The sequence below is a fragment of the Ananas comosus genome, linkage group 17 (genome assembly GCF_001540865.1).
Source record: "Ananas comosus cultivar F153 linkage group 17, ASM154086v1, whole genome shotgun sequence".
NCBI classification, from domain to species: Eukaryota; Viridiplantae; Streptophyta; class Magnoliopsida; order Poales; family Bromeliaceae; genus Ananas; species Ananas comosus.
This window is the reverse complement of record NC_033637.1, coordinates 634,476-655,644: the sequence shown is the minus strand read 5'-3', so window position 1 is coordinate 655,644 and position 21,169 is coordinate 634,476. Positions and strand designations below refer to the sequence as shown.

The window sequence follows — 21,169 nt, the reverse complement described above, 5'->3', positions numbered from 1 at the left end:
AAAAAATTGAAAATAAATGATTGAAAATAAAAATTTCCTAAAAATTAGTAAAAAAATATATAAATTTCAAATCAAAAGTGTTGATCTTGTTAATGATCGCAATTATAGCTTTTTATTAAATTTTAATTTAATTTGAATTTTTCTACATGGTTGAACTAACAAACATGTACCGCGCGTATCGGTCGTTATAATAGTTATTTTTAAACCCTTTAATTACTTAGAAAATGATATAAAAAATTATAAAATTTAATTTTTAGATAATTCTAACAGTATAAATCATGTATAACTAAATCGATTATCGAATTGAATGTCACATCATCATAAACAACACGAAAGCATAGAAAGCTTCATGCGTTCAAAAAAGCACGTGAGAGATGCTCAATATAATTTATTTATACTTGAGCAAATATTGATTGCTAAAAATATTCACGGATTTAAAATTGTTTTAGAGAGAGAGTATAGTAAGTTAGTTGGATACCCAGAAGTAGCTTAAGCGTTGCCAGCATGTTCATCGAATTTAACTTTTTAGAAATTATAATAAAGTTTCAAACACATGATTATTATGAAGGAGGTACGTAGATGACAGTTGGCTGGAATGCTATTTATGGTAACAAAATGTTCATACAATAAATTTAGTTCTGTGTTTGAATATTTGATAAAACAATTAAGGCTGTTATTTATGGTGTAATGAACTCAATTTTTACTTACATTTATACCTTTTAAAAATGTTAACATTTTATAAATATATTATATTCTTATATTTCTATATATATTCTTATTTACTTTACTTATAATTTTTTCTGCTACAGTTATGAAATTGGGGAAGGAGTGATGGTATATGTGAACATTTTGGGTGCTCATCGTAACGGGGAGAGTTTTATTAAGTGTGTGTGTATATATATATATATATATATATATACTAGTCAGTGCACGTGCGTTGCACGTATAGATTTTTCTAATATAATTAAATAAATTAATAAATTAATGAATAAATAATATTATATTTAAATAGTAATGTCATATTTAAAAAATTATAAAATATTCCAAACTATAAACAAAATACTGGATAGAAAATATAGTAAAATAAAAACGTAAATTTGAACATCCATACATGAAAATAGATTAGATTAAAATGAAGTAATGAAAGAAGAGTTAAATTCATTCTAATTTTATTGTCTTAGTTGTTGTCATTGATGATTTTTTTTTTTTTTTGAAGCGAGAAAACTTTGACTCGGTGATATTCATCACTGAAACTTCGTCATCGTCTTCAAGAATTTTTTTATGAGTATAATTTAGAGAAAAAAATCTTACTTCTTATTGATTCAAATTTATATTTTTCATTTTGCTATATTTTCTATATATAATACTTATGTGTATTTTGTTTAAAGTTTGTAATATTTTATATGGGTACCTCTTAATTGAGTTATGAAATTTTGTTAGAAAAGAAAAAACAACTATTAGTTGAACAAATAAAACTTTCAATTGTATTCCTAGAAATATCAACGGTCAGGATGTAACCATTTGTTGTTATTACAAAATAAATGTCAAGTGCTAAAACAAAAGTTTTATTAAAATAACAAGATAAAAGTGATAATTAATTAAGGCTAAATTACAGAAAATTTTCTATCAAAATTTGATTTTTCACATTCCCCCTGTCATTTAAAAACCTACACTTTGCCCTTTTGTAAAATGAAAAATGTTCACTTCACCCCCTGCCGTTAGTGATCCGTTAGGGTTCTGTTTATAAAATATTATTATATATATTTTTATGTCAAAAATGCCCTCAGCCTTCTCTCCTGTTGCCAAAAATGATGAGGGGCAAAATGGTTATTTTGTATCACAGTTTACACCATACCTCTTATGACTATTTTTTATTTTACAACGGAGCAAAGTGTAAGTTTTTAAATGACAGAGGAAAAAAGTAAAAAATCGGATTTTGACAGGGAGGTTTTATATAATTTAGCCATTAATTAATTATTTTATATAATATTTTAGAGAAGACAATTAATTTACAAAGTGAAAGCAAGTTACTATGCAACTAATTCATCAAATCATCGAAAAATATGAAAGTAAATTAAAAAGATTACTACAAGTACAATTTTATCGTATACAATTCACTCAAATATAAGTAAATAATCAATTTTTAAAAAAATTCAAAAAAAGTACATATTAACAAAAAAAATTTAAACAAATAATTTTACAAAACTAACTGTTCAGTAAGTGTATGAAGACCAATTAAATAAACATCATCAAATTGATTGAAATTCACATAATATTTAGAATATTTTTTTCTAATAGTTCTTTTCTCTTCAAATTCAAGTTCTAATTAATGTCATTGCCCATGGCAACTAATATAAAAAAAAAAAATAGAGAAATAATAAAAATAAATAATTTACAAATATTTAATAATTATTAATTGCATTTATTTAAAGTGTACACTTTTTTATTCAACCTCTTTATTTTTTTAAGAAATCTCTTTCTTTCTTGGACAAAATATATCTCCTCAATCTCTTCGTTTCTTGAAGAAATCTCTTCGTTTTTTAGAGAAGATACATTTTCGCCAAAACTCTTAACTCCTTGTTTCTTGGAGGAATTTTTTCATATCTTGGAGAAGATACATCTCGATTCTTCACACCACGTTTATCGGATGCCAAGACGATGAAGAAATCAAATATTAAATTTTTTATTTCTTTATTAATTAAAAAAGTTCTAATATTTTTGTTTGTAGAAGAAAATATTTAAACCTCCATTTCTCCTATACTTGAAAGATAAAAGGATTGCACATAATTTTTTTTTTTTCTCTACTAATTGAAGAAACTATAAACTATTCATTTCTATGAGCACATACATTTCTTGGGCACTACCGGAAGAATAAAGGTTGTTGAGCCATATATATAAAGCACAATCATTCTAATTTATAAATTTAAAATTACAATTTAAACCTCTATAATATGTATTATTAGAATAAACTATTTATAAAAATTATATTTTTTAAAAATTATTTTAAAATTTAAAATTAAATATAAATTATCTACTATTTTTTTTAATATTGGCTATAGAGAATATCATACACAAGATGAATATTCTTTTCAATAAATCTTTTACTTCCTATCAATAATAGAGGATGGAAAATGTCCACAACATCAATCATGAGCTAATAAACTTTATCTATCAGAATTTAAATTTAAATCCAAACAATCAAACAAATTATGTTTATCTATTTTGTGATTTTGCATTTTAAATTTTACATCACTGATTTTTAAAGGTTAACTCTGGTACACTACATTTTTGTTTGTAGCTTCCTCATCGAAATTCGCAATGTAATTTATGAGTTTATTGGAACAAAATCACAATTATATTTTGTATACAAGAGAAGGAAAAAGGTATTTAAATTTAAGTCCAAACAATTCAAAAAAATTATATTTATCTATTATATGATTTCACATATTTAAACTTTGCTTTATTAATTTTTAGAAATGAACTCTACTACACTATATTTTTTTTCTCCTTCATGATCAAATTTGTCTTTTAATTTAAATTTTCTTGGTATAAAAGTAAAATTAAAGATTATATTTTTAACCTTAAGATACTAATTGAAGTTTAGTGTTTTGTAAAATTTTATAAATATCTAATTTAATATAATTTTCTACATTATTGTTGACGCCGGAACTTAGAGGGGACGCGGAGATAGGACCAATATAACACGATAAATACTCGACCCGGCGTAGAATCCACCACGTCGAACTCGAGCACACTCACCGCTATGCGGAATCCACCAACACAATGGTTGAACAACACTCTTCTCTCACAGAAAATCTGCCTAAGAGATAGGAGGAAGAAGAAATCCTTATTCTCAAATAAAAGTAGAAACTTCAACTCAACTTAACTTGCTTTTCATCATAAAATCATTACATATTTATAGCCTCTCAAATGACCCTTCATATTCTCTATACATTAATGCACTCTTTAATTTCATAGAGAAATTAAAAGACACTTTTAGGAATACTAAAAGACACATACAATTCTAGACTATCATAACTCATTTTAAGAAAACAAAAAGACAATTATAGAAAAACGAAGGGACACGCTTATTTCAAAACGAATATTTATTAAGTGATTAATGACTTCATCCATCAACTTTAGGAACGGTGTCAATTGTGATTTATAATTTAATTATACAACATTGTAATGAATATCTAGATAGTAATTAGATGACTTTATTTTTTTAACAAATAATATTATCTGTTTTATGATTTTGCATATTTAAACTTTGTTTTAATAGTTTTAAGAAATTAACTCTACTACACTATATTTTTTTCACCTTCATCATCATAATTCGTCATTTAATTTAAAATTTTGTTGGTACAAAAGTGTAATTAAAGGTTATATAGTTAAGACACTAATTGAAGTTTAGTATTTTGTAAAATTTTAAATATTTTTTAAAATGATAGAATTTAAATTAAAAATAAGAATTGCACTAATTTAAAATAATTTTCAACATTATAGTTATTTATAAGTTAATTATATAACATTATAATTAATATCTAGATAATAATTAGTTGACTATAAGTTTTTTAAAATTTTGCGAATAAATGAATTTTGGTATGAAAAGAGAAAAAGTACTGCTTTTTCTTAAAAAAATTTGAAAAATTTTGTAATACTATAAATTTTTTTTGAAAAGTTCTGAGGCCTAATAATAAATTTTAATTCTTGTTGATAGTAGGGCGTTCATCAATTCATAAGAAGTTTTAAAATTTATATTATTATTTATATATATATATATATATATATATATAGCGATCTTATATTTTCTACACTCTTTTGCCTATTTTACGTTCTTATATGATAGTTTGGCTCATCATTGTCATAGATTTTTTTTTTTTAGAAAAATACCACATACTATCTATTTTATTTATTTTTTAAAAAATAAATTTAACTAGAAATATGAAATAATTAGGTTTCTAATATAAGATCTCAAATACCAAGTACCAAATTTCTTATCATTTGTATTAGAAACCGTCCGTAATTCTCAAAGGAAGGTTAGGGAACGAAAATAGGTAAATAAATAGAGAGAAACCGGAAGAGAGTTGCTAAATGTAAATATAAAAAAAATTAATACCATAAATTTTTGGAGAACAACAATTATTTTGTTATATGATTTAATTGTTGCTTTATTTCTAATGAAACCATAATTAGCACAAATATCCATATAAAGAGAAATTTGTTATTTGACGCATAAATTTTTTTTTTCAAAAAAGACTATATATATATATATATATATATATATGAGTCCGACTATGGTGTTTGTAAAAGCACCAAGCATTTGGTGCTTGTAAATTTTTTACCCTTCAGATCTACTCCTCGGATTATTTTTAACCGTTAGATTATACTATTCAACTAATCACCCACTCAATCCTAGGGGGTCCACATCATCCTAATCGCACATCTCTTAATCCAACGGCTAAAAATCTACAAGCACCAATAACTTGGTACTTTTAAAAGCATATATAGGAGCTCATATATATATATATATATATATATATATATATATATATGAATCATTTTAGCACAAACATTAATTACGAACTTTAAACTAATGTGAAAGTTTTTAACCATTTTATACATAGAGTGTTATATGAATTTATTATCACATCTACAATATATAGAGAACTTTTGCAGCTTTGCTCCCTTATTGTACGTGCATGTATGTAGAATTAAAAATTACCTTTTATTGATTAAAACGGAATGCAACGCATACCATTCAGCTTTATCAACATTATTTTTATGGCATTCATGCATCTTTATTTATATAAATTTTATTTATATAATAATATAATTTTATGTGCATATAGCTGTAGTGTATGCGTATTGATAAATATTTTGATGAGGTATTTAAGATTACTGTAAAATTTGTTCCTGCTCTTCCAATTTACTAATGGCAATACTATTCATACATTCGAGCGTAAAGTACACAATACAGTTTTTGATAGCTCTAATTAATAATCTATTTATATTTTATTAATTTTTTAACAAAAAATATGAAAGAACTTGGATAAATTTGTACATTATTAGATAAATGTTAGGTGTACGCTCTGTTGCAGTATGTACAATTGTACACACAGCATTTCTCCAGGAGATCCGACGGTGACATTTCATCACCATCTATCCATCTGTCCGTCCATTCAATCCTTATCTTGCCTTGTATCTTCGAACCCCCCCCCCGGATGCTTTGGTGCACGCGAACATTCGACCGGCAAAGGCTCCACGTTGGTACGCAATTTCTCACCCAAAAATTCTTTGTATTTTCTCTTCTCCTTCTGTAATCTCAATTTATCTTTACTATTTCAATTTTTCTTTTCCTTTTATTATGTTTAGATTAGCCCCTTTCGAAACCCTAATTCACCTTTGGAAGGTTGTCTCACGCATTCAATTACCTTCGACGCAATTCGAGAATTGATTTAGAATCTCAGCATTCCGTTTCACAGATCATGTTTTAATTGTGAATTAGCATTTTTACAGATTTTTAAGGTAATATTTGTGCCATGTAGGTTAGGAAAACAAAAAAATCTGTCATGTACTCAGTGGAGACTTGTTTGCTGTAATGCCAATTTTTGTAGACTCTTTTGAGATGATTGCTGCGGAATCGACATGAATTTACTCCTATTGATTTGTGGAAACTGGAAAGAGTTCTTCAAAATGAAAAAAGTGCGGAATTATGATCTGCGTTGCTTCGTCTACATCTTGTTTGGTCTCTTCGTGCTCCAACAAACATTTGCTGAACTGCGAGTTCAACATCTGTCTCTAAAGAAGAAGTCTTGAGCCGTGGTGTCTTCTCGGACTCAAGCGACATCTGGACTATCGATCTTCTAAGAACAATAATTTGCATCTAAAGGTCGAGCCTGCTTCAAATTAACGAGCGGCTAACGGATGTTTTCTTGGCGGAGTATGTCTGTGTTTTTAGAAATGGGGGTTCTTTCTGCTGTTTCTGGATTAACGAAGAGAGATTAGGCAACGGACGATTGCGGTGCTGAGATCTCATAGTGTGTCGAGGTTAACTGACAGTTGTCTGAGCTTTTTAGAGAAAGAAATTTGCATACAGGTTAACTGACAGTTGTCTGAGTTTTTTAGTGGAGAAATCTAGAGTGTCATTTTCGAGGGGTTTTTTTTTTCACTTCAAGTATTGTTTTAAGGGCGAGACGAACATAAATTTACATCTTTGTTCTGATTTTGCACCCACACTAGTAGATAGAATAAACGACATCTTGTTGGATCAGGCGTGTCTTCCTTCTTTTTTTTTTTTTCAGTATAATCTTTGAAACCAGCAGCAGGTAGGTAGCTCTTGAAGAAGACAAGTTTGCACACCAAGAAAAACAGAATAAAGGAGGCCAATTGACCCAAGTATCTTGTCTTTTTTTGGTTGAACTGAAGAGCCTGATTATATTGCTCAGTGTGGGAAATGTGTTGTGGTTGAACAAAACAAAAATAGTGAAAATTGTTGATATTATCCAACTTATATCATAATTGCTAGCAGGCTTCTTTTGTGCTCCCGACATTTATTAGAACAACATATGCTGAATTCTTTTTCGCGTCTTTCCATTGATAGTTGTCTCTGAGAATTTGATTCCTTACTTTTCCTTCTCTCTTCAGATTGTGAGTTGAGATGGGGAACAAGCCAGCGAAGCAAGAGCGCGAGGAAATATTAGTAAGAGCTATGCCTCCATTGGATCGAGCCTTTGTTCGATGGCTGGCCCGAGATGTACGAAGGTTGCATGCTTTTGCTCCAAGGAATCCTCGAGCTGTAAAGCCTCCCGATCATTACATTGAGTACATGCGCCTATACGGCTGGCTTGATTTGGACACGAATGATCCCGATCTTGCTCAGTTGGTCAAGTAGATGTATATTCTCATTGTTGGTTCTTTTACTTTAGGCAATCTAAGCAGATCCGTCCGCCCAGTAGATCACAATGTCATTTGTTTTTTTTTTTTTTTGCCTAGAAATTGGACTACCTTTCTGCAAGTCCCAGACTTTTGGTGGGCAGAGGTTGTTTTCTTATTCTATATTTATCTTATAATGTAAAGAAGTGCTACTTTCTGAGCTTAGATGCTGCCTTGCCAGATTACTAGCTTTGCTGCTTAAAATGGGATCTGAGTTCCAAGTGAAATGGAATTTGAGTTATTGGTGAATTTTCTTCTGTCTCTATCTCGGTAAGCAGTTTTTATGATCTAATGGTTGTTTTGTTCATACAAATGCTTGAGCGTGGGACAGCGATTGGAGTGTAGCAGACGAACGAACTCATCGCCAGGGAGTTGTATTCTTTTGTGAGATCAGAGGAGTGCAGCTGATGAGATGGATCCAGAATTTGATGCTTTTTTTAAATCCCTCATTTTTTGTTGTTAACAGTTCCGTTTTGTCCAGCAAAAGCTTCCAAGAGCCACCTGTATTATGTTAAAAAGTTAGATTAAGCATCATCAGCGTTTAATTGTCTGAAAACCAGAACAGAAGTTCAGGTATGTAAATTTAACAGGTTTTTTAAAAAAAAAAAAAAATTCCGCAACAATGATAGAGCGGAAATTAGTTAAACATTTTAATTCATTGGCAACGCTTTTAAACAAAAATAATATATCACCAATTAAATCCAGATAAAGGTTGGGGTGGTGTTCTCTGCAAGATATTTTATGGGTGTTTAGTAAGCCATTGGAGAAGAAAAAAATTAATCGCGGACTAATGTTATAATTTTAAATAGAAATAATATATAAAAGAAAAACACTTTTCGTAAATCTTTAATACTATTATATATACAAGATAATGATCCATTATATACATATATTTATTATTTATTATTTTAGATAAAACGTTTGGTAGAGAACTCCGACCATGATAGGCCCCACGCTGAACTGCAACGAGAGAGCGGCCACACCTTGAACTTCGGGTCTGCCACTCCCCGCGGCTCCACTGGGCGGCCAACTCCACCCGGGTCAAACCCGCCCCAGTACAGCACCCCCAATCCCCATCCTCCATTCCGAATCGCATCAAGATTCGGACGCCCCACCACGCCACCACCTCTTCCCTCGTTAATTAATTACATCATTATTTAATTAATTAGCTTCCTGATCGTCGCTGTTTACTTGTAATTAACTTAATTTAATTAATTAATTGTAACCCCCCGAAAAAAAAAAAATTAAAAGCCTAATTAGTGAGCGGCGTGACAGAGAACGGGATTAAGGCGCTGACGCGGATCCAATAATTGAGCGCACCAACAACAGCGCATCAGAAATCAGACGCAGGTTGGGTCACCTCCGATCCGACGGCCACGATTCGTCCCCGTCTCCCTCGATCTCTCCAAAACCCGTTCACACGGCCCAAATTTTCTGGAGCTCTTACTTTTCGCCCTAAACCACAATATTATTACACACACACATCAATTTCAAAAACCTATTTTATAGATCGGGTATTAACTATTCGATACTTATTCCGCTGACCCCCTCCTATTCCTCCTCTTCCTCTTCTTCTTCTCTCCTCCGCCTCCTCCGCGGGCCCTTCCATGGTAGGCGAGGAGACGAGCCGAAGCCGCAAAGGCGACTTCGAGCTCCGCCACTGGAGATCGTCGTCGTCGTCGTCGTCGTCGGACAAGAAGAAGCAACCCTCGCTGCGGCGGAGGGCCACCGCGGTGCTCCCGGCGATCGAGATCCCCAACGGCAGCGGCGGCGGCGGCGGCGGCGGCGGCTCGGAATTAGAGAGCGGGAGCTTCGGATCCGAGCGGGGATACACAAGCCTCCGCGACATCCTCTCGTCGCCGAGGTACTCCTCCGCCTCCGCCGCAGCCGACTCCCCCATGGGCGGCGGCGGCGGCGGAGGAGGAGGAGGGAGCTGTGCGGAGATCCGAATCAGCAACCCGCTGGTGAAGCAGGCCGCGTACGCCTACCTGCAGCCGACGCCGTCGATGCGGGAGCCCTCGCGCCGCCGCCGCAGCCGCCTCTGCCGCCTCCTCCTCGCCCTCGCCTGCTGCTGCAGCAGCGGCGGCGCCGGACGTGGCGGCGCCGCCGCGCTCTTCGGCCCCTGCTTCGACTTCCTCGGCCGCCTCTTCGGCCGATAACGGCGGCGGCGGTAAGCACCGAGGCTCGCGATGGCCGTCTCACGCTATTACAATTTTCTTATTTCTTCCAATTTGTTGAATTTGATTTTGGTTTACTTTTTTTTTTTTTTTCTTTCTTCTGGTTACGTCCTGATTTGTAAATAGATAGAAGAATGGGACGAACAAATAGATGCTAACAGATAGGGATTTGTGAATTTAATCAAATAATAATTAGTGCTAAGAAAGGAAATAGGGGGAAAAAAAGAAAGAAAAAAGAAAATACAAAAAGAAAATAACAATCACCACTGTTTCATCTATAAATCTGCATGATCCTATCTTGGCAAGTTCGCATCCACATTGTATTCTATGTACTCTCCTGTTTCACTTTACACACGTATCCTCCCTAGTGCTTGCTGAACCAGGAGCGCCGCGGCTTCGCACGTGCAGCAGCGCGTGGGGATTCAACCGCGTCGGCATAAGCCTCCGGCCGCCACTCGTCGGCCGTGAGCTCGTCGAAGACGGTCGGCCGCTTGATCGTGATCGGGTGCGATCCCGACCGCTTGTTCCCCTGTTAGAGATTGAGCGTTAGGAAAATAAACATGGCATAAAACAAAATTATAATAAAGGAAGTGAAAGAGGTGGCGCTGCCTTGAATGGTTGGTTTCAACTGATTTGGCACTGTCTAGTTGCTACAGAGCAAAAGTTTTTAGGGGGGGGGGGGAAACAAGGTGGGTCCAATTCTTGGATTGGATTCGCTATTGCTTTGTTATGTGTCACCATCGCATTTCCCCTACACGATATAATTCCGCTTCTACCATAAGCCTTAAAAGAGCCCACAGCCACTGGGAAGCAAAACAAAGCCCCAAAAATAGAGAGTTGCGTAGCAGGATATGCCTGCGTCTGTTGCTCTGTTCAGCCATGTGTGTGGTTGGCAAAGAGAAGAGATTATTACTTGGATCCGCTCTACCAATTCATCCACTGAGCACGTCGCTTAACTTGCAATACATATTTTTTTGATAATTTTGTGTTTAAGAGGCAAAGAAGAGTCCTAAGAACACTTACTCTCCCAATGTATGGTTATCCTAGTGTAAGCTCATGCCAAAATGGAAAAGAAGTGAGGTGGTCGACTCGGAAACTTGGCCGGTTATAGGTTCTAATTTTAAGCACTACTAATTAATAATAGAGGATTACTTTGGATCAAACTTAACTTCTCCATCATGGTCAATGTATTCAAAATATTTGATATATTTAATTACAAATTAATACATCACCAATGATGTTTTATTTTGGCTGTGCAGATTTTTTTTTTTTTTTTTTTTGGTCAATGTCAGCAGAAGTCGGTCAACAAACCAGTAACTAACTAGGACAGCTTCGATCATTATCACCTTAATTATAAGTATATTTATGTTGTCCTCTAACTACCAGGCAAAACTCATCCGACGACTTAGATGCACAAAATCGACACCTACAATGCATTAACAGAATTAAAGCATAGAAGTAAAAGCAAAAAAAATTACCTCGGAGTCTACTAGTCTAGATTTCTCAGAGACCACATATTTAAGGACCTCGAGGAACATTTGCGTTCCTTTGTCGGTGAAGTTTTTGATGTAGAAGATGAGCAGCTGCCCCGATCTAGCCCTCAGGTGCCGCAACCTCTGCTCGATATTTGGCTCATACTGCATAACCAACGGCCGCAGGAAAGTGTCGTAGACTAGATCACTGCCCTGTAAATAAGAAGAGGTTTCCAATATTGACGCGAAATCCTTCTTTTTACTGCAATGTTACGTTGATATAAGTTTTGGCGGGGTTCTCGGATTACCTTTGTTTTCGGGTACCACAAGTAGACAAAGAAGGCTAACTTTGCTTCTCCATACATTGGCAACCTTTCATGAACAAAGAAAAGGTTGTTAAAACAATTGCATCAACCGGCAAAAGTGAAACCATTATTAACAACTTGAATCGTTGTTACCATGATACGAATACATCTCCTAGCCTCTCAAACGCTGTGACGATTGCAACAATAATCCTGCAGTTTGGTGTAGCAGAAGCAAAGTGAGCACATGCTGGCGGAAACATTTGAAGCTCATAGAAAATGTAGAACAGCGAAAGGAAAAGGTGCTGTATGAATTTTGAAATACTTGTTTGGTAGCTATAATTGTTTTGAGCCCTGATTAGTTATCCGCTGAAACCCCTTCACACCCTTTTCCACTGCAACTGCATTTATTTCCTCCTACATGTTTATCTCCGAATCTACTAATCCATTTCTATGAGATGATCATTAGTTTTTCAGCTTTTGTTCTGTTGGTAACTAAAAACTTGCAACAATGAACGAGGATGGTACATCTATTGTCTGATTTTTGTGACGCCCTTTTTGCCTGAATTGGTCCGAAGATTGTCTCCAACTTTTGGTTATTTTAGAGACATAAACTACCTTACAATTTCGTTACCCTATTACTGGTTGTACGACCAAAAAATCCCAACATTTAGATACAATGCCGATTTGTTATTCAAGATGTATTCAACAATTGAAATTCTTTTCTTTGTTTTTTTTTTTTTGCCTTTTGCTTTCCTGAGGGAGGAAATAGGCTGAAAAACTCTGGACCTGCTCTGAGAAAAGCCGAAACACACAGGGAGGGCCCGGGAAAGGCCCAAATGGGCCCAAAGAAAAAGGAGAAGTAGATAAAAAGAGTTAAAGAACTAAAAACTACAGCAAAAGCAAAAACCCAAAAGCAGGACTCAGAAGAAGCAAATCACAACATATAGTTAGCGAAAAGCTCAGCAAAAGAAATTCTTAACATAACCAGAATCGCCTGTGGGAAACAAACAAGCATAAAGAATAACTCATATCTTTTAGATTTCTCTGATTCATTATGTAACTAACTTATTATAACTGTGTAAGCTAAGACTGAAAATGGGTATTTAATATGTCTATCCGGTTAATCATCAATTGTCTCCAACACTAGCAAGCCCATTAATTTATGTATTTATGTTTGCACTCCTGGAGGAAAAGTGAACTCAAGACTTAAAAAAAGAAAAAGGGTAAAGTTTTTTTTTTTTTTTTTGAGAGAGAGAAAAAAAAAGAAAAGAAAAGGGTAAAGATTACGAAAATGAACTCAGATGTGATTTGTCCTCTCTTTGATCCGTGCCGGATCCATTTTCGCTCTCTCAGGCATGTCTCAAATCTCTATCTCTGAATTGGTCCATTTCAAGCGCGGAGACATACTTAGTTTTCAAAAATAAAAAAAAATTTTAAAAAAGAGGAGTTGGAAATGACTAGGTCTCTGTTTAACAAAATTGACTAGTCTCTGTTCTGAATCAGGGGAGAGCCACATAATTCCTATTCCAAGTCATTGAATTTAACTGAACCCCACATCCTATGATAACCTTGTGCATCAAATCAATCCCTAATAAACGGGGCAAAAAAATTAAGCTCAAAACATTGACTAATTATTCCTCTGAGATTAAATTTTATTTCCTCAAAGAAATCAATCTCCAAGCTAATTCTCTCTCATGTACTATTAGAATCAGCCCCACCAACCAATCATAACAAGTTAGAATCATCATATATAGAAACTCCTAAGTTTTTATTCATTAATCGCAGCTTCAAAAATAACAGGACTTTTCTTTTCTTTGTTTTTTTTAAAAAAGAAGAAACAGAGTAACTAATTTGAAGAAACAGGACTAAATTTACCAGTATTGGCACCAAAATCGAAGCTGCTCGATCTGGCCTGGTCTCTGCTCCACCATCTTGAAGCACTCGAATGCGGGATAAGCGTATCCGAACAGCAACCTACAACAATTATCATTTCCCCAATTTTTTTATTTAAAAACAACAAAAGCTCATATCGCGGATCAATTCAAGGATCAAATTAAAGGAAAACGAGAACGACAGATAACTGCAACGAATTTGATCATACTTACACAAGTATATTGGTGAGGAAGTCCCCCAACATCTTCGAAACAAAAAAAATGCGCTTCTGATTACGACTTGGGGGCGGAGAAGTGATCTCGAGCTCGATAAGCAAAAGCACTTGTGAGGAACTCAGATCTCGCTCTTCGATCGCCAATAAACAAATACTTGTTTGGGAAAAAGCTTACGAGTACGGAAATGGCGTCTCGATGAAGGATAGAGAGAGAGGGGTGGGGGGAGAAAAGGGTTGCTTTGCGGGGAAGAAGAGGGGGGGCCTCGGAAGAAGTGCACGCCAAGGAAAAGTGGGATGGACGGTAATGTAATATGGTAGGACTTGAGGGGTGGGAGCATGAGGGGTATCTCGTGGGATTTGTAAACGGTTGACCATGGCATCCGTGACCATAGTGGATTAGTGGCGGAGGGAGGGGTAGTTTTGTCATTTCACGTGTGACCCACCGTTAGAATTGGTACTCGGGATTGCAACTTGGGAGATCCTCAGAGCCGTCGAAGCCTGTGAGGCTGCCACGTGGCTTACGGGGGTTGTGCGAGTTCGGTCTACGGCGGTCCGGTTCGGTAAGGGCTGCGGAGTTCGGAAAATTTCGTTCAACCTAAGAATGTGGAACACTTCAAATTTTTTTTTTTTTTCTTTTGACAACTAAAGAGTTAATTTATTATAAAACGTCACGTTTGGTTTTTTTTTTTTTTTACTTTCTAAAATACTAGATATATATAATTTAATATGTTATTTTTTTTTTTGTTATTATTATAGTTGGTTAGTTTATAATATATTCAGTATTGTGATAAATAAAAGTATTTTTTTTAGAGAAAAAGTTAGTATACTATTCGTTAGTTAGAAATGTGAAGCAATTAGATTTCAAACTTAAGACCTCGGATATCAATCATCAAATCTTTTATCCTTTGCCACTGCACTAATAACTGAAAATAAATAATAATTTATTTAAAAAATTAAATTAGAGGTAAAAAAATATTTTTAAATTATTTTTGTTGTTCAAGTAAAGATTTTTAATAAAATGATCACAAGTAATCTATTGTCCACTACTACACATCTTGATATATAAAGTTCTGTTTAAAAAAATAAAAAAATAAATATAATACTAAATGAGGCCTAATTTTATGATTTAATTTGACTAGCAGAAGAATGAGGCAGCATCTATATATATTTCAGTCGCCAAGAGGTAAGTTGGTAATGATACGACATCAACATAATTATTCATTACTCGCTTCTACTGGAAAATGTTAATTATGATTCAAATATCATACATAAGTTAGGAGGTAAATAGATAAATTTATATATTCTTTTTTTTTGAGAGAATAAATTTATACATTTTTATTCTTAGATAATAGATATGATAATTGAATGAGTTGCCAATTTTTTTTTTTTTTTAGAGATAGGTAACACGCTACCCGTTTCGTTTATTTCATTTAAAAATAAACTTAGCTGGAAATGTGAATCAACTAGGATTCGAACTTGGGACATCGAATATCAACCACCAAACTCTTTGCCACTTGTTCTAGGGACGGTCGGTGAGTTGCCAAATATTATTCCTCGCCAAACCACGGGAATAGCAATTTCCTCTCGTACAACCAAATTGTGTTATCGGCATAACAACTCATCTATAAACATTAATTAGAAACATGTGTAACTATATTCTCCAATGGAAATTAATTCTCAAAGTCAAACATCTACCTTAGTAGTTTCTCAAATGGTCCTTTTTTTTTTTTCTATGCAATGCTCAGAAAATTGGTTCGAAGCTTCCTCCACTGTCCCACTTTCAAAGCAAAAATCTTTTTTAGGTCAATGGTTTACTCGTTCGCGAGGTATGATATCAACCATGGCGTGCTCTTTTGAGGATGGCCAAGTTTCTTTTACGCAAATGAAGTTAATTTTCAACCATCCAAGATAAATGAAACTAACCAAATACAATATATCGTGCAGAACTATTTTATAGAGCATTTGCAAGAAGAACAATTTTATTTATATACTTATATACATAAAATAAATCTTATATTTTAGTCATTAAAAAGTTAATAATTGTCCATTAATCTAGCTATGAGAAGCTTTTATCCTCAGATAAGCGTGTGTAAAATTCACACTGGATAGTATTTTTCTTTAATTCTAAATCAACTGAAAAGGACCGCGGTCAATTTTGAAGACTATGCGCGGCTAAGTAACTGCCAAACATGTTCCACCAAATATGGTTGGACTTGCTCTAACCCACCCCTTAAATTATTAATTCCTATGATTAGAGCAACTCGGTTAGATTGACTGGACGATGCTAACCCAACCAAACCCCACCCACTACCCAATTCCAAGCTAACAAATCAAATCAAATTGGGTCATTCCAACCAAGGTCGATCTATATGTAGTTTAATGCTTGATCAAATTCTAAAATCTAGCTAATCACATTGAATTTGTTTTGCTAGTAATATTCTAGCTAGTAATTTAAAAAAAAAAAAAAAACTACTCTATACTCCTTTTTCTCTCCTTTTCTTTTTTCCTTTATTTTCCCTTTTTTTTTTTTGTTTACTTTTTCTTAATTACACTTCCTATCTCACCCTTCTTTGTTTGTTCTTCTAGTTGTTATAATGGACAATCGGGTGGTCGATCATAGACCCGCCACCTAATTCGAAGCGCTTTACCGTTCCAAGTGGAAAACAGCAAAGAAGGTAGATAGTTTCACTGCACCACCACCTTGATTTTTTGTGTTTTTATTTTTGATTTTTATTTTTTTTTTGTCAAAACATCCTGAATGAGTCACAGGATTAGGTGTTTTCTTATGTTCACAGTTGGTCGGGTAATTCAGTTTTTTTATTAGTTATTTATATTTGTCAGGCTGAAGTTTTTAATGTTTACTTCTTCTCGTCAACCTTATTTATGTTAAAATTATTGTCAGAATATTTTCATGTTAGGCTGATATTAATGTTTTCTTATCTTCTTATCGCATGCTCCATCTGAGAATATCTTCTCAAAACTCAATTGATCGACCTTCAAATCTTGTTCAACTAATCTAACACAAAATTATGCAGATCCCAAGCATATAAAGTATAATGTTTTGCTTAATCCCGAAACTTTCACAGCTAGAGAAGACACTTAACATTTTTTTTTTTTTTTTTTGAGAGAGATAGATAGCACGTTATCTGTTTCGTTTATTTTATTTAGAAATAAACTTAGCTAGAAATGTGAATCAGATAGGATTCGAATTTGGATCTCGGGTACCAACCGTCAAATTCTTTGCTACTTGCTCTAGGGACGGTTGGTGACACTTAACATTATTATGGCTTACGATGCATGTATGCACTTAAGACTCTGACATGCCATTGATGTGGCTAATAAATATGACTAGTCCTAGTCAATGGTCTTTAATTATGCCCTTAATGAGTTAGATAGCTTGCCCAGAAGGTTTTATTTTACACGGGCACTCGCTCCAACATCTGGCCATTGTTTCAGTTTTATTTTATTGCGTGCGATACCCGCCAGGTAAAAATTTATTAATTTTTTCAGTAGGGATTTGACCTGGTCGTTCAATTAAATAATGTGAACTCCTTTCCTCATTTAAAATGTATGCAGGAAAGAATGTTTAGTGCACGTTAATAACCACCATATATAGTTCTCGTGTAATTTGGGATGTTAATGGGCCCGGCCCAGCTCCATAATACGTTCAGAATCAACGAAGCCCAGCCCATTATTAGGCCTCCAAGAGGTCATTATAATAGGAACTCTCTTTATAACAGACATGGTCTAATTTTTAGTCCACAACGTACATACATTACTACATTATTATGCTCTTTTTTTTTTCTTTTTTTTTTTCTCTTATTTGCTTCTTTCTTTTTCTGTGTTGTACATCCTTTTCAGATTTTCCCGGAAACTCATGGGCGTAGCTACTCTTATAAATCTCTAGCAGGTGCGCAGTTACTTTCTCATCCACACCAAGTTAAACCATGCACGTGCACGGTGCACCCGACTTGAAGGTTGCTTAATTTCCTTTGTATCCCAACATAATTACACAAGAGCACGGCCCTACGCTTTATGAATCTACACATGATCATGAACGACCAAATAGAGCGCGCCATTAAAAGTAATTAATATTTGCCTATAATGCTAGCGGTCCAATTTAGAACTAGGCCCTCCTGGACCTGATACCATCTGTTTTAGCTCCTGAACTTGTGTTTTCCTTCACCGGGCGTTGTGTACGACCAAAAGGTGCAGTTTAAAAAAAAAATAACATATTGTATAGATCTCACTGAATTCAATAACAATACACTTTCGCGCTACTCCTTATTGCTCAATTGTATCTGTATTACCAAACAAGTCCTTTTATTTGATGCATAATGTTTTGCAATGCAACTTTTCGCAACCTAAAATGAGATGACCATTTGTGGGCCCGACGTGGCCCACGAGCTTCGACAACTGCTGGACCGACCTTCGTGGCCTGTGGAGCCCACGAGTGTGACTCTCTGTCTTAGATAGGACCACTGTTAATAATTACCACTAGTTATATCTAACTAATAATATTTATATATATTGGATAAGGTTTCGTTTCGTTTCGTCTCTTTCTTTCTTTCTTTCGTTCTTTCTTTCTTTCTTTTTTTTTTTTTTTTTTGGGGGTCAAAAGACCTGCTCCAGTTCAATCATTAATAATGCAGTTCTGCTGCGTTCAAAGCTCATTCTTCTATAAGGAAACGATATCAATGGATTTGATCCATTTATATCCTGCAAAAAAGTATACTTCACTTCATACATGTCTTCGATGTCACGCCTGCCATTATTAGTCAGATGCAGAAGCAGCAGATTCTACCTATCTAGATTATATTACGGTATATATACAAATACATGGCATACAGGTGCATAAATCAATTATATTTATTTATATATTATGAGTCCTCGCTATCCTCGTCAGTAAGATCAATAAATATCATCAATTAAAGTGTACCGATGCGCCGTTAAGACTACATATACTGCTTATATATATATGTTAGATTAAGGGAGCTCGAGGAGGATTAGGTTATACAACAAGGCGTTGTGAAGCTTCTTACTACGATCCCTTCGGTAATATATGACGTTGCGATATTAAGATATTGTCATCCAAGTCTTTCCTTCGCTAGTTTACAACTCAAAGATAAGAACGCATAAAAGAAATCGCCAAATTTTATAATGTGATATCAGGATGATGTTAACCCCCCTAAAAAACAGTCAAAATTTTCACTTATAAAAAAAATAAACAGTTGATTTGGCATGATCTACAAGACTAGTCGACAGAGAAATGTGCTTCTGATCAATTGCTAGCTATTAAAACGAACTTATGCAACCTCTAAATAATCCTCTAGAAAGTTCCTGCAAATATGAAAAAAATTTAGATAAGGAAAAAGGCCGGTAAAACAATATGTATTTAATCAAGCATTGATATCATTAAGCTTGTTGTATCTTGTGTCTCATTGATAAAGTTAGCTATTAGAAAACAGTGAGACGTGAACTTTGAATTAAATAATTTGAATTCGAAACCCCATCACTACAACAAAAACGATCTATAGCGACACTTTTAAATATAGATACATGTTAAAAAAGTGCTGCTAGCTAAAATTACCGACACTTTTAAAAAGTGTTGCTATATGTGGGGTCGCTAGGTATATAGTGACAGTTAAAGAGTGTCGCTATAACCTAAAAGAGTGCTGCTAATTTACCAACACTTATTTAAGCATTTAGCAACCGTCGAAACTCTATCTTGTTGGCTGCGGTGGCGGAGGAGGACGACAGGAAAGGCTCTTCGTCTAGAATTTCAGTGGATTGAGTGAAGAAAGAAGAAAAGATGGTAATTGATTTTTCTTTTTTTTTTTCTTTTCTGTTAGTAATCGGGCCAAATGGACTGGGTATGGTGGGTTGAGTAGAGTAATCTTTTATTTTTGGTTGGATTGGGCTTTATATTTAGGCATTAGTAGATATTTTTTTAAGTTTTAGCATAAATGGGACACTTACTCAAAAGTGTCCCAAACATGTGTTCCTATAACCTAATTCTGTTGTAGTGCATATTCTGATATCATAATAAATAAACTGTAATAATTATTTTTTCTTCAAAAACTTAATTAAACTACTAAGTAACAGTGCTTTTGTAGAGGTTTATACTCCGTAGTATATCATATTAAAGGTATGAACACCCACCTTTTATTTTTCAAAGTTTTGAAGGAGAGAAATTAACAATTTGATTTGCTCCCCTATGGAGTCTCTTAATTAATACCACAAAAGTCCCACCAAATCAAAGACTAAATTTTGCAAACTACTACGAGAATCACATAATAAACTACATATATACACCTACAAAATCCAAAATTCGAACTATACGGTGATGTGGTGGATTCAAATTGATGCATTAATGCCTGCAATAATAATAATTTCCCATCACGTGAGCTAATAATATTCCCGCAATAGCCATTTTTAATCCCTGTATGCCCATAATATCCCTGTGGACCTGTTGGGCCAAAAAAACAGTTAAATGGAGCCCACACTTTTATGTGGGGACCACACGTCACTGCTCCCTCAACGAGAGGCCATTTTGAAATAAGTTCTTTTAATTATATATATATATATATATATATATATATNGTCTTCTGAGATAATTTGTTTATGTTGCTTATATGGTGGGTTGATTTTTTTTTATTATATATATATATATATATATATATATATATATATATATATATATATATATATAATTTTTTTTTTGTTTAAAATTATTCTAGCTTTAGAAGTTAATTTGTTTTATCTGGTCACCACTTATTGTCTAATAGCCATTACAATTTCACTTTATATTTACAATTAAAGTTAATAAAAGTTAAGGTGAATTTAGCAAAATTTCTTATTCAATTACTAAATTCATGCAATTTAAAAAAATTTAAATTTGAAAAGTTATAAACTTATAATTAGGAAAAGAAAGTAATGATAGAACTAATGTTAAACTGCCCTACAGTTTAGGAGAAATTCTACACTATCACATTTGCACAACGTCATTAATAACAAGCCAATCATATTTCTTCTTTTTAAATAAAAGTACAATAAAAATACTTTTTTATAATCGTGATGGGATATATATCTTTAAAAAGATATTTTTGATTGATTTGTTACGCCACGTCACCACTATGCTCGTTGCATTCTAGAATTTTTCTACAGCTCAGG

At 33.9% G+C, this 21,169-nt stretch overlaps 3 protein-coding genes across 5 annotated transcripts; 2 read left to right on the top strand and 1 right to left on the bottom strand.

Annotated features, from left to right (window-relative positions):
• On the top strand, positions 6,163–8,184 carry LOC109722770. 3 transcript variants are annotated; one of them, XM_020250902.1, is made up of 2 exons: positions 6,163–6,270; positions 7,648–8,184. In XM_020250902.1, exon 2 carries the CDS (start codon positions 7,661–7,663, stop codon positions 7,892–7,894), a length of 234 nt encoding a protein of 77 aa, XP_020106491.1. In that variant the 5' UTR covers positions 6,163–6,270; positions 7,648–7,660; the 3' UTR covers positions 7,895–8,184. The 3 variants fall into 3 exon arrangements, with proteins under 3 accessions (XP_020106491.1, XP_020106493.1, XP_020106492.1); XM_020250904.1 differs by lacking the exon at positions 6,163–6,270 and adding an exon at positions 6,341–6,412; XM_020250903.1 differs by lacking the exon at positions 6,163–6,270 and adding an exon at positions 6,449–6,892.
• On the top strand, positions 9,061–10,270 carry LOC109722714 (forkhead box protein D1-like). Its single transcript, XM_020250830.1, has one exon. The coding sequence runs from the start codon at positions 9,543–9,545 to the stop codon at positions 10,092–10,094; it is 552 nt and encodes a 183-aa protein (XP_020106419.1). The 5' UTR covers positions 9,061–9,542; the 3' UTR covers positions 10,095–10,270.
• Positions 10,263–14,282, bottom strand: LOC109722713 (putative HVA22-like protein g). Its single transcript, XM_020250829.1, has 6 exons — positions 13,995–14,282; positions 13,765–13,863; positions 12,043–12,099; positions 11,893–11,956; positions 11,591–11,797; positions 10,263–10,641 (listed from the first exon to the last, which is right to left on the bottom strand). The coding sequence occupies exons 1-6, from the start codon at positions 14,024–14,026 to the stop codon at positions 10,477–10,479; spliced, it is 624 nt and encodes a 207-aa protein (XP_020106418.1). The 5' UTR covers positions 14,027–14,282; the 3' UTR covers positions 10,263–10,476.

What these genes read in the sequence shown, in the direction of transcription:
- LOC109722770 (XM_020250902.1), top strand. Translation starts at nt 7,661, where the DNA reads ATGGGGAACAAGCCAGCGAAGCAAGAGCGCGAGGAAATATTAGTAAGA.
- LOC109722714 (XM_020250830.1), top strand. Translation starts at nt 9,543, where the DNA reads ATGGTAGGCGAGGAGACGAGCCGAAGCCGCAAAGGCGACTTCGAGCTC.
- LOC109722713 (XM_020250829.1), bottom strand. Translation starts at nt 14,026, where the DNA reads ATGTTGGGGGACTTCCTCACCAATATACTTGT. An exon ending in TGTGGTACCCGAAAACAAAG is followed by an intron (nt 11,798 to 11,892) that starts GTAATCCGAGAA and finishes TCTTATTTACAG; the next exon opens with GGCAGTGATCTAGTCTACGA. An exon ending in CTAGACTAGTAGACTCCGAG is followed by an intron (nt 10,642 to 11,590) that starts GTAATTTTTTTT and finishes AATCTCTAACAG; the next exon opens with GGGAACAAGCGGTCGGGATC.